Source organism: Sander vitreus, chromosome 12, assembly GCF_031162955.1.
Source record: "Sander vitreus isolate 19-12246 chromosome 12, sanVit1, whole genome shotgun sequence".
Lineage (NCBI taxonomy): Eukaryota > Metazoa > Chordata > Actinopteri > Perciformes > Percidae > Sander > Sander vitreus.
The window spans coordinates 27241194-27254735 of record NC_135866.1 but is presented as its reverse complement, the minus strand read 5'-3'; the positions used below and the strand labels follow the sequence as shown (position 1 = coordinate 27254735).

The window sequence follows — 13542 nt, the reverse complement described above, 5'->3', positions numbered from 1 at the left end:
CAGGGGATGTAACGTAATGTAGCTTTTTTCATGTTATATCTGCCAGATTAAGATGTTTTGAATCAAGTCTTTAATTTTTTTAAGGATGACCTTTTGGCAGGGTGAGTAACATGAGCATGGAATGTGTATTTCTGGCTACATTTTTCTGATTTGTAATGTTTATAGTATCAACTATTCTCATTTTGAAACATGCGTCCCCTGCCTGCTGCTGCTGGAAAAGAGGAACGTCATTCTACGCGTCATGGACAAAGAACTTCAACTTTAAATTTGGAGGACACAAATACCAATACAAAAAAAATATGTTAAAATAAGAACATTTGAAATAACAAAGTTAAGCCTACAAAACTACAGAAAGAATCTGAACTAAAGTCAATGACACTAAATGATATAAAACATTAAAAGCGGTAGTGTTGGTCTGAGCAAACCTGTTCTGAACATTAAATGAATCACTACTGACTCAACTTTCATGTATTCATGTAGCCTTCATTCAGTGTAGGAAAAAAATATAAAAGGTCAGTGCATGGGGGCACTTTAAAAAGAAAATAGTCATTAGTGCATAAAGTTGCTGTTTTTTAATGAGAAATGAGCCCAGAATAAAATACAGACAGGAATCAGCATTGTGTGCCAACATAGATAAATACAAAGCATGCTATTGCTGTTATCAGTGCATTTATAAACAGCGCTGTTTGTGACAATGTATGTCACAGATGGAAATTCAATTAATTGAATGAAGATAAAATGATGGCTTAATTAATTTCTGCCCTCTTGATGATGTTTTTTAGGGACATTCCGAGATTTCTTGGGACATTTTTGCATTCATTTACTCTTTTCTTTCTTTGTATGCAATTGAAAAGCTTTTTTTTCGGTTTTGAAAGTGCACAGAGGTTGTAGACAAGGGTGCCCCCTGTCACCTTTATTGTTTACACTGTTTATTGAGCCCCCGGCCGAGGCTATCAGGACTAATCCGGACATAACCGGTATTACAGCAAGTGAAAAGAACCATGCTATTTCATTATTTGCTGATGATGTCCTCCTGTATTTAAGTAATCTTGAGAAATCAGTTCCAGCTGTTCTGGACTCTATAGTCTCATTTAGTGCTCTGTCAGGTTATAAAATTAACCTAGGAAAATCTGTCGCGCTGGCTTTCAACATTCCCCAGAATATGACCATACAATCTCCTTTTCGGGTATCGAAGAATGGCTTAAAATATTTGGGTATTTTTGTCACTCCTGATTTGAAAAGCTTTCTTTCAACCAATATTTATGTTAACTGATTGAACACTGAACAACTCGTCAAAACATATGTTTTACTGCAAATATTTCATCCTATTGACAAACAGTACAGTATTTCTAAACATTTAAAAAAGTTATTTCAGGATGTCGAGACAACGAAAGGTTATACAGTACATGTAAGGTTTTTCTGTGCACAGTGTCTGGGTGGGTGACCTTTGTTAAGAGGAAATTAACTCTTTAAATCAGTATTTTAATTCACAAGTCTGGGCAATGATATCCCTCAGAGCGTAGCTTTAGAGCACTCTTTTTTGTTTGTTTTTTGCAGATCTCCAAAGAGGTTTTGTACGGCAGTCACAGCCCAGTCCACGCCCTGTCGTCGTCCAGCCGCAGCACCCTGCACAGCCTGCAGGGCTCCATGTCCCCACCCATGGTCCGCTCCATGCCCTCGTCTCCCTCCAGGATGGCGTATGGTGGAGGTAGCACAGGGGGGAGGGCAGCGGTCGGGGATCCAAGCAGCGCCACGTTACCACGGGATCGCCTGTCAGCAGCTGGGAGATCCAGCTCCCTCTGCAGCAGCAGCAGCGCCATACTGGAGAGAAAAGACGTCAAGCCCGGTGAGATGCCTGCAGGCTCCTCCGTTTCAATTTAATTCAACAACTTTATGTATCCCTGAAGAGCAATTCAATTTTGCAGTCAACAGACAAGAATAAACACAATCATTCAATTAAGCAACATGTCTGTAGCAGCAGGTCAACAAATGGATAACCCAGGCAAGAGCAGCGAAGCACACAGGTTGCCGAAATGAAGCCAAATTAAATAAATATACAACCATAATCCAACTTAAGTAAAGTAATAAATACATAAATCAAAGCATTATTGCCATCAGCAGTATTTAAGAGCCTAATGGCAGAAGGAATGAAGGAATTCAAACATCTGTTGGTTTAGCTGATGTAGGATCAATGTTTGAGTCATTATTGCAAGCTTACAAAATGCAATGTGCATGGTTTTTTTTCCATGACAAAAGGAAAATTAATCAAGTCAAGTCATCGTGATTCACTGTATAAAGCCCACAATGTTGCCTCAGAGGGTTTTACAATCTGTACAATATACAACACTCAATTCTGAGACTCAGAGTATTGTGTTGTAGGTCTTAAATCATTTTAAACAGGTCTTAATTTTCCTAATTCCATGTAAGCTGCCTCCAATGCTCTTTGTTATTATTATTCCGTGGTGTTGTAGTTCTTTCATATATAATTATATATTATTATATATAATATAATAATTTCGCTCTATTACGACTACAAATGAGACCAACATGCTACTTTTATGGCAGCCAATCAGCTTTGGTGTTATTGGCACGAGTCTCTTTCAGATTGTACCACAGACATAAAACTGATTTTATTCTTCAGCTGTGGGGAAGTGCAAGTTTAGCGATACTTGGCTTGAAAAAACTGAATTTAGGGCTTAGTTGTTGTTGTGATAAAGGTCTTAAATGTCATTCTTAATGGTCTTAAAAAAGGTCTTAAATAGTCTTAAAATTTGACTTGATGAAACCTGCAGAAATCCTGCAATTGCAGGTTTGTTTTTGGGTCTCACATTAACTTGTTCTTGAAGTTTGTAGTTGTCTCTGTTTTCTTTGCTGCTCTAGTGTCTGCTCCACCTGTCCCTATGTAACAAGTGGCTGATGTTTAGTCTGCTCTGACTTGCTCTGATGTTCTCCACAAAAGGATTACTTTTTTTTTGACTTTTGGATTTTGTTGGCCATTTGTTACGTAAGGACAGGTGGACTTTTAGCAATGTTTCAGGAAGAGGACTCATATGTCAATAAGTCTTTGAAATTAAGATGCTTATTGGCTTGAAAGTAGAGCTATCAATCTTGCTTTATAATACCATTTGTCGCACATTTGAGAGTATTATACTCAGCAATGTGTCTGCGCTTACGGTGTAGCACAAGAATGCTTCCTGGGAACGTAGGCGTGTAAGCTGGTTCGTTCAACAAAATCACTGAAAGTGTAGAGCCACTTGGGTTTGAAGTCGGGGCATTATGGAACGTAATCAATCCAAATCAGACTTTATTCATAGTGCACTCTAAACCTACCAAAGTTGACCAAAGTGCTGTACAGAATAAATAAATGACATAAAATACATAACACACACAGGCATGAAATACAACATGTTAAGAGTAATTACATTCTTTCGTGCTGTATGGAAAAATGCACTCTCGACAAGACACGTAGAAAAGACACAATCAAACAGAAGAAGCAACACCATCTCCATATTTCCTAAGAACAGAACAACAAAAGAGTCAATAAGTTAACACTATCACATTTTATTCAGGGTAGTCCGCTCCTTCATCATTTACCAGACCTCGATTTCCTTAATGGGTGTATAAAACACATTAAATACATTCTACATAAACAGCACATATTTTACATTTCGACCTATGACATCATAGTCTGATCCAGTAAAAAATAATTTTGGTGACTGGTGAAACTCCAAGTCTGATCTGTGTGTGTGTGTGTGTGTGTGTGCGTGTGTGTGTGTGTGTGTGTGTGTGTGTGTGTGTGTGTGTGTGTGTGTCAGATGACATCGGCAACAGTAAGAGCATGGCCCTGGTGGTGCGCGGCGGAGGTGGACCACATTACCCAGACTCCTACTGCTCCTCCATGCAGGACGGAGGAGGAGGTCACCTCAGCATGACCTCCTCCCAGTGTAGCGCTCCACCCTCTCTCACTGCTGACATGGTGGACGCCGGGGTCACGGGGATCCCCGGGGGGCTGCAGCAGTACCGGGCCTCCGTTAAACCCCTGATGGGCTACGGAGAGAGCATGGAGCACCAGACCCGCTCCCTCCACAGGTACGCACACTGATTCACATGCAATCCAATAAGGGCTGCACAATTAATCACAGTTTTATTGAAATCGCAATATGGACTAGTGCAATATCAAAATTGCAGTGGTGGCGCAATATTTGTTAAACGCAAACTATGTGTCAAACCATTCTGAATGAAGTGTTGTGGTGCTGCAGAGACGTCCCGGCCTACAAATCCTATCCTACACTAGAGACTAGAGAAAAAAATCTTTGTTTGGTACAGGTCCTCACTAAAATCACACTATAATCATTTTATTTTTTTAATTTTAATATTTTTAAATGAAAGCGAGAGTAATGATACAAAAAATATAATTCCCTCCAATATCGTGAATCATATCACAATCGCAGTATCAGTCAAAATAATCGGGATGCCTGGGTAGCTCACCCAGTCGAGCGTGCGCCCATATGCAGAGGCTCAGCCCCCGCTCCTGCGGCCGCAGGTTTGGTTCCGACCTGCAGCCCTTTGCTGGATGTCATTCCTTCTCTCTCTCCCCCTTTCATGTCGAAGCTGTCTAAAATTAGAGATGTTCCGGCTCCGATACTGCCTAAAACGCTGGTATCGGTATCAGGAAGTACTGGAGTTTATGCACCGATCCGATACTATGTAATAAAGCCCTAAAGAAAAGCCCTATTTATGTTCTTTTTCCGTTATGACTGACTGTCAAACTGCATAATAAAAGAAAGTTCTGGGGCGTTCATTGTTTGTGTTTGTTCATGTTTCACAAAGAGTTTAACCTGAGCCAGACCGACAACAAAGATAGAAATAATATCACATCCATACATCAGTTGTTAAAACATAATAAAATATATGACACACTGGTATCGGATCAGTACTCGGTATCGGCCGATACGCAAGTTCAGGTATCAGAATCGGTATCAGGAAGCAACAACTGGTATCGGGCCATCTCTATCTAAAATGCCACAAAAATAATCTCATCGCAATTAGATATTTTCCTCATTTCGTGCAGCCCTAATCCAGATACATAAAGAGCCAATCACAATGTTTGTTTACAAGAACTTCCGAGTAAAAAAAACTCCTGCGTCCCGTACATACAATTTAACAGCACTGAGAAAATGGGGATGAGGAACAACTGGATATACTCTACCTCATTCATCTAAAATACATGTTTGATGCTTTCATATGTCAACACTTTCACTAGCGTTGAGTTGGAGATCTAATTCACCCGGCGTTAGATTTGGTTTATCAAAGACGCTAGCAAAACAACACAGTACGGAAAATAAGCAGAAACGTCAGATTGGTCCAACCTCCATGTTTAACTATATATCTTTAAACGTCACAGTTATGGCTAAAAATGACAACCGAAATAAACAATTTTGCAGTTTTTACATATCTCCGCAATTCAAATGAATGGCCATTTGTCTACCCGGAGGTGTTTTTTGTGCCAGCGCGACGCCACAGTGTTTCGGTCTATACATTGTCTGTCTCTGGAAACATAACCCAGTCCAGCTGACGTTGGACTCAGAGACACCTCCGAGCTGTCCATACTGTTTGAAGGTGATGATTTCTGACGGTTGTGCTTCGTTTGAGCGCGTGCAGCAGGAGGTGAGAGCAGAGATCAGGAAGTGAGAGGTTGACTGAGGTCATGGACCTTAATTCAGCCTGCTACCATAGCAACTGCAGCATACAGTAACTATCCTCTCTATATGTCTGCACATCCACGAGGGGGTTCCTAATATTGCCTTTCTTTTTTCAGAGCTTGCCAATATCGATGGAACCAATATCATGCTATCAATACTTTTTATAATAACATTATAAAGTTATGATAACCTGACGAGCCAGATGGTTTGTTAACACAGAGCCATCTGAGAAGCCGTCATGGGATACCGGTTGGGAAAGGGCAGGCACCTAAAAAAAATACCTGGCAGGTGATTGGATGAACCATCTGTCAATCACGTCCGCCATTGTTGTTTTGAGTCAACAGTTCTGTCAGGTCCATTAAAGTCCAGAACAACACAGACAATAAAAATTCTTTAGGAAATTTGATTGAATAAATTACGAATTAAATTTGGCGGTATGGCTCTGTTCAGAGGACAGCAGCAGCATTAGGCCGCCTACACACTGGCTGCTACACACTGGCTGCTTCACACTGGCTGCTACACACTGGCTGCTTCACACTGGCTGCTACACACTGGCTGCTACACACTGGCTGCTACACACTGGCTGCTTCACACTGGCTGCTACACACTGGCTGCTACACACTGGCTGCTACACACTGGCTGCTACACACTGGCTGCTTCACACTGGCTGCTTCACACTGGCTGCTTCACACTGGCTGCTACACACTGGCTGCTACACACTGGCTGCTACACACTGGCTGCTACACACTGGCTGCTACACACTGGCTGCTACACACTGGCTGCTTCACACTGGCTGCTACACACTGGCTGCGTGGCGTGTCCGTTTTTATTTCGGCTCCCATGTTAACATGTTAGAGCTTGCACACTGCCTGGGTGAGATGCAAGTCTCAGGCGTGACGTGTGCATGCTAGAAATAGGACCGACGCCTATTTTTCACGCGAAGCGTTTCCAGGCAAAATAGAATACGAGAAGATGTCATTTTGACACAAATACATATTAACAAATGACATGTTGATGTTTGAAAGTCTCTACGTTTTGACATAAATGCAGATATAAATGCAGTAACTAAAAAAAGATTTTCAAATATTGCACCTGTCAATACAGAACCGTCAATACTGCCGACGTTGTCAAATCAGTATATATTTATGTTTAACATGAAGTATACTGCTTGAGAGCAGTAAATCAATGGGAAACATACATGTGTACAGACAAGGCTAGCAGCAGCAGCAGCGCCGCATCAGACACGTTTCTTGTGTGCCTTAGGGGACGCTCACACAGTTTAAGACTGGGAGAGCTAAACTATTCCCCCATATGAACAGAGTGCAACGTTGACATAGAAGCCTATGCCACGTTATACACGACAAGGTGGAGCTGGGGAGGAGGTGGGTTGCATAGATGCGAGCAGCAAGCAGTTAGGAACAAACTAAAGCGGCTTTAAGTAGGGCGCCCTGTTTGAGTGTAGCCATTTAGAAGCGAGGGGAGTTGACCAGCTGATGCGCTAACGCAGATCAGCTGATGCGACCGTGTTGTTGGCCAATAGCGGTTAGTGGCGTCTTGACTACTTGGCCTGCCAGAACTGACGGTGGATGCTCAGTTTGTGGCTGTCACACACGCCTAAGCCACGGCTGTAGCTGCCAGTATCTTCTCACAGGATGCTGGTTGGTGTGGTAAGCTGGTAGTTCGGACACAAACGCATTACTTGAAGCCTGACAAGATGGATTATTGTGTTTACTTCTGTAGTCTTAGTATACAATGCTAAATTAAAACATTGCGGCAACACATTGCACCCGAGACAGTAATTTATGTTATTAGATAAATCTAGGTTAATATCCCCTTCTTAACTCTCTTTAAGCAGAGAGGAAGAACTGATCAGTAATTGATCAGATTGATTAGAATACAATAATAGAAATGAGGACCCAGCACACTCTGGCCATGAAGACAGCGTTCACGTAGCCAGGTGTGTATTAATCCATCTGATTTTTCACCATCCAGGCAGAAGAGCAGGAAGTATGGAGACAGCCAGCTTCCTCCACTGGGAACTAAAACCCCGCCCCCTTCCCCTCACAGAGTCAACGAAGTCAGGATGATTGACGGACAGGTCATTGGAGGGGTGGGCCTGGTTTCTACAGAGAGGATGTCCCCAGTCCGCCGGTCCCTGCGGCGGGACAGTAACGGACCCCCAGTGGAGATTGTAAACAGAAGCAGAGGAAGTGGCTCGTCGTCCTCATCCGTTTTTTTGGACAGCCCTCTGGGACAACCTGAGAGACTGTTTCAGGGTCATGTGACCGGCAGCAACGCCCAGAGGTGAGCTGAGAGCCAGAGCAATCACCTTCATTACTTCATTGTAAGCGCTTTACGAGGTGCGCATTCAGGAAAAACGGGAAACCTCAATCACCAACATAGGTTCAAGCTACCCACCCACCTACCTACCTACCTTAGTTTTTCATTGATGTTGATGTTTGAGGGATGATGTCAAACTTTATTCTTCATTGTCACATACACACACACAGTACAGGTCAATGTAGTGACATTCTACTACTGCATTTAACCCATCCTTTAATGTATTAAGAGCAGTGAACTGCTATACATACAGCATCCGGGGAGCAACTTGGGGTTCAGTGTTTTGCTCAGGTACACTTTGACATGTGGCCAGATGACCTGGGATTGTTCCGCCAAACCTTGTGGTTGTGGGGCAACCATTTTACCTCCGGGCCGCAAGCCAACAAAAACAGAAGTGCCTTAAAGACGTGTACATTCAAAAGTTGTTTTAGTCGTGCAACAGAAAACTCAGACTGGACAGATAGTCTAGCTAGCTGTCTGGATTTACCCTGCAGAGATCTGAGGAGCAGTTAACCACAGTCCTCAGAAATCCACCAGAGTTTAGAACGCCAACACAAAGAGAGCGGAAGGTGACGGACATCCGGCCGAAATGACAGACATCCGGCGGAATTTCCACCGTCACCCGAACAATCCCAGAAATGAAACGTCGTGGATATAGATTACTTTATGAGTTTTTGACCACTACTAAGGCTATGGAGCACAATTTCGTTTATCATATTGACAACACATCCTTTGATTTAGATATTATAGCGCTACCACATTTTTAGTTGTTATGTGATGGATACTGTACACGTGTTTTTTCTATTTTTCAGTGAGAGAATGAAAGCCATGGAGCAGCAGATAGCCAGTCTAGCAGGTCTGGTGCACACTGCTCTGTCTATGGGACCGGATATTCCAGGAGTCAAGGACGCTGTCAGGTCTGTAACATGTGCCTTTATCCCTTTAAGTCAACAGCAGCTTTGATTCAGCAGAAGCAACTCAAGTGCAAAACATCCAATATGTTCTTTACATGCATCCAGGAAATGTGTACCAACAAATGTAGGTTAAATAAGAGCATACACTATCAGGCTGGAATAAAGTCCTTTGTCCCGATTTGTTTCTTTCAAGATACATGGGTGCCGAATGGATTTGTATTGTGATTTTCATTTATTGCGATTCTATAGTATTGAATGTTGCGATTTTCTTTTCCTTCTTTAACAAAAACAAAAGTTGAATAATACACTTCTAGAGACAATATATCACGAGGCATTTCTAAAAACTTGTTTTCTAAAGAGAATGCACATCCCATGTCAGTCTGTCAGTCTGACATTTATTTCATTTGTAAAGAAGTACATACTGTAACATGGATTTTCAGTTTTTTTCTGCTTTTGCTCCGTTTTGCTGGAAACGGATATGATGTAGTCACCGTCGGCGGTACGGTATAGACAGAAGATATTTTGCGGAATCTTTGGTAAAAATAAATAAATCAAAAATATTGATTCTAGGGAAAATCTCGATACATATGTGAACCCCCTAATATATTATAGGAGTGAACCAGAAAATGATTCTGCACAATACAGTAGACCTGTATCGGACAGTTCTTGGTATTTCAGGTAATAACATGAAATGAGTTCTGTATACTGTGTAAACCCTGGCTAGACCCAGGATAGTTAGGTTTATTATGTAACTATCTGTTTGTCTTTTCAGTGAGAATGCTGAACGCAAACTTCTCAGCAACAGACCTGGTGAGATGTCTTCTTTTTTTCAACAGAGGTGACATTCCCTGCCACCAAGAACATACTCATTTTTATGATCTAAACAATCATCTCTTCTTTTTTTTTTTTTTTACCTTCAGGAATGTCATCTGAGCCTGACAGCTTCAGCCCCGCCCCTCTGGCTCTTCAAGCCCCTCCCTCTGACAGCGGGCTGCAGCAGAGCTTGGTGATAGCAAAGAAAAATGTGTGTGAGCTGCGACTGCAACTCAACCAGCTCAGAGACTTACAGGTACGGACCTGTATACTCACCACTTATAATCAATGTGACATTGATAATAATAATCATGATCATCATCACAGTAACCTGAAATGGATGCAGAATGACTTCAGTGTAGACAGGAAAGGACAGTATGCATTTATGGGAATTGCAGTGATGTCAATCAGAGCTTTGATTCTCTGCACGAACCCGATTGGGCCCAACCCAGGATGTCATTTCTGAAAATGATCCCGGGCTTAAATCGGTGTTGGGTTGGCACAAAGGTACTGGTGTTTTATTCTACTTACAGGCAGCAGTGGAAATTTGGGTTTTTAACTGTGCTCGGGCCCAAAAGTGCCGCTGGGGTTTCAGGTTCAGGTCGGGCTTGGACAGAAACTATGTGGAATGATTGTTCCAGGTATTAGTCAAACCCTCAGGTGCTACCAGGGAAACAGAGTGGTTGCTTGGGAACAACTTTAGATCTTGATTGCAATACACATGAAAATTGAAATGAATGGCCTTAATTTAGTCCAAAACAACCAAAAACTTAGAGAGATCATAGAAATGTCATAACGATCAGGTCTACTAAGTGTTGGTTCCCGGTTCATTTGAGCCTGACGGTGGCAGGATATGGAAGGTCCTGGGGCCTCTGTGAACGATAATATCCAGACCAGCCTTTATGGCAGTGAAGTCAGTCGTTAGATATATCTTGGACCAAAGTGTTGGAGGGACAGACTGACCCCCTCAGGCCTCACCACTAGCTAAGCAAATAAAGTTCCGTTGAATCCCCAATTCCTGAGCTGTTCCATGTGTTCCAGCTGTCGAACCAGGAGAGCGCGGGTTCGATGCTGCGGATGGCAGGTCAGGAGCTGGTGGTGCTGATCTGCGACCGGCTGGCTCAGTCCGAGGAGGCAGCGTACATACGCAGAGCTCAGATGGAGGAGGAGAGGGTCCACTACCTGGCTACACAGGAGACTATACTCACACAGCTCAGGTAAGAGTTTGAATGTATATTTTTGAAGAAAGACTACCTGACTTTGGAAAGAAAGAGTAGCAAATAACAATGTGATTTCATTATGAATAAAACACCGTTTAGGACATTGAGAGGTTTTGCTTCTACCGTTTTTGCTCATGCTGGCTAATGTTAGCAACCTTTAGATTTAGCTGTGTTACTAGGGCTGGATGATATGACCTAAAATCAAAATCACGATTAATTGAACATTATACCTTGATTACGATTAATGAACGATTATTTATTTATTTGTTGCCCTCATAGTTTACTGACGAGGTCTGTACTGTAAATATGCTCAACCATTAATGATGGGAGAGGATAAAGAAATAACCGACATGGGAGAATTACGTCGGTTAGAGGTTCTGAATTTCGGTTTCGATTACTTTTTGGAATGATCGTCCAGCCCTATGTGTTACTGACATTACTGGGTCAGTTCACTGACTGTGTCACTTCATTTGTGTCACCGTTACCGTGCCACTACATTTTAGTATTCAACACTGTTCAACAAAGGTTACATAGGATTGTTTAAAAGGATGAGACCATATTCTAGTTTTTTTCTTCTGGTCAAAGATCCAAACCAATAATGTTATTGTTATTCTGTCTCTAAATACAATCTGACTTCCCTACCCTGTCTGTTGCTCCCAGCCCCACTCCTGCTCCCTGTCCTACAATGAATTCAACTCCTTCTCCTCACTCTCTAAGCCCTTTATAACCAGGCCACCTCGTAACTCACCAACCTTCAAACACCTTCTAACCAACCCCACACACATCCTGTCCATATCTCTTACATTCACTAGGATTAAAACCCTGTATCCTTCAGTCATTGACATGTGACTGATCAATGTCCAGCAGACAACAAGCTAAGAAGAGAAACACGGGATCAAGGCTATCCCATCCAGAGCATCTAAGCGGAGCGCGCGCAAACGGGAAGCGCGAACGGGAGGATTTTGGATGGAGAGCGGACTTAAAAATGTGTGAGCGTCAACTTATATCCCCCGCTCCAGTTTTGCTCTGGTACCGCTCACACCGGGAGTTTTCGAAGCATGGCTGAGCCCGTCTCTTTGTAACTGCAGCACAGTACATGCAGATGAACGGCGCCCACTTTCCCTTTCCGTGCCGCCAGTGTCATCCGTTGGACTTTGGAAGGGTGGGGCGCCATTCATCATGATAAATAAAACGTAGCTTTTTTTCTTTTTTTGGAGCGAGTGATGGTGATGGATTTGAGTAGAGGGGGGTGAAATCTGAGTTGAGTAGGGCTGGGTACCGAATTTGACACTTTTTAGTCACCGACCCAAAGGCCTCCGTAGTATCGAGTATCGAAAAATGCCTCGTCATTCAATACCATATTTCAATAGCTAAGGGGCTAATCTTGTGTGTCAGTGAGCCAATAAGCATGCAGCATGCTTCTACCAAGATCTAATAATGCTGGTGATTGGCTGTGTAACATTACACGTCAAAGACACACACAGGAAAAACTCTACGCTACACACAGAGACAGGGCTCACGTAGAGCTGGACAAATTAAAAGATTTGTGCCGTAATGTGTAATTTTGTAATTTCTTTTTGTTAAATTGGATTTTATAAAACTGGTATCAAAAAAAGTATCATTCAGTAACCGGTATTGAAATCACGGTAATGGTATCGGTACCACTGTCAATAAGGATACCCAGCCCTAGAGTTGAGCGTGGAGTAATCTATATCGACGACGTTTCACTTCCGGGATTGTTCAGGTGCCGCCGGAAATTCCGCCAGTTGTCCCTGTTTTTCGGCCGGATGTCCGTCACCTTCCGCTTTCTTTGTGTTGGCATTCTAAACTGGTGGATTTCTGAGGACTGTGGTTAACTGCTCCTCAGATCTCTGCAGGGTAAATCCAGACAGCTAGCTAGACTATCTGTCCAATCAGAGTTTTCTGTTGCACGACTAAAACAACCTTTGAACGTACACGTTCCACCAAAACAAGTTCCTTCCCGAGGCTAATTTGCAGAGGCACCGTACCTGCGTCCAGCCCCTAGCGCTGCCGATTGTGATTGGTTTAAAGAAATGCCAATAAACCAGAGCACGTTTTTCTCCCATCCCAGAATGCTGTGTGGACTAGCCTTGAACGTCTTTGAGCGGCAGAGTGGAGGGAAGGAAAAGCTCCATGAGCGAGAAGCCGAAATTCGCACCGCTCTATTCCGCTCACATGCTATGATCCTACCACACTGTACAACATTTGGACGTTCCATTAGTGGCCATGATTTCTTAAGTGGCGATTTAGCCTTTTGAACATTTGCCCTCGCTCTGACATCGTGCCCCTTGATGATGTCACTGCTGCTGAAGTCAAAATCGTTGGTGACATGTAAGACAGAGCACAGCAAACATCTTTAGGCCGAGAGAAAATGTGAAGAAACATATTGTTAAAAATAGAGCCAGGGGCACGGGGAGTGATATGATCGGGTATGACATGGCTTTCCAGAGACATCAGAACTCATTTTCATGTTAGCATGCTACACACTGACTTCATAACCCATATGACTGTGCAAACAGAAGCCTGGCATTT

At 42.8% G+C, this 13542-nt stretch overlaps 1 protein-coding gene across 5 annotated transcripts in view; it reads left to right on the top strand.

Moving 5' to 3' along the window:
* LOC144527100 (uncharacterized) overlaps window positions 1-13542 on the top strand; it is a 62026-nt gene that overhangs the window by 30062 nt on the left and 18422 nt on the right. For all 5 annotated transcript variants that reach the window (XM_078264981.1, XM_078264983.1, XM_078264984.1 and 2 more), the window contains 7 exons: window positions 1558-1846; window positions 3816-4089; window positions 7695-8006; window positions 8855-8959; window positions 9729-9766; window positions 9877-10025; window positions 10811-10986. In XM_078264981.1, coding sequence (XP_078121107.1) covers window positions 1558-1846; window positions 3816-4089; window positions 7695-8006; window positions 8855-8959; window positions 9729-9766; window positions 9877-10025; window positions 10811-10986 — 1343 coding nt within the window. The remainder of the gene's footprint in view (window positions 1-1557; window positions 1847-3815; window positions 4090-7694; window positions 8007-8854; window positions 8960-9728; window positions 9767-9876; window positions 10026-10810; window positions 10987-13542) is intronic.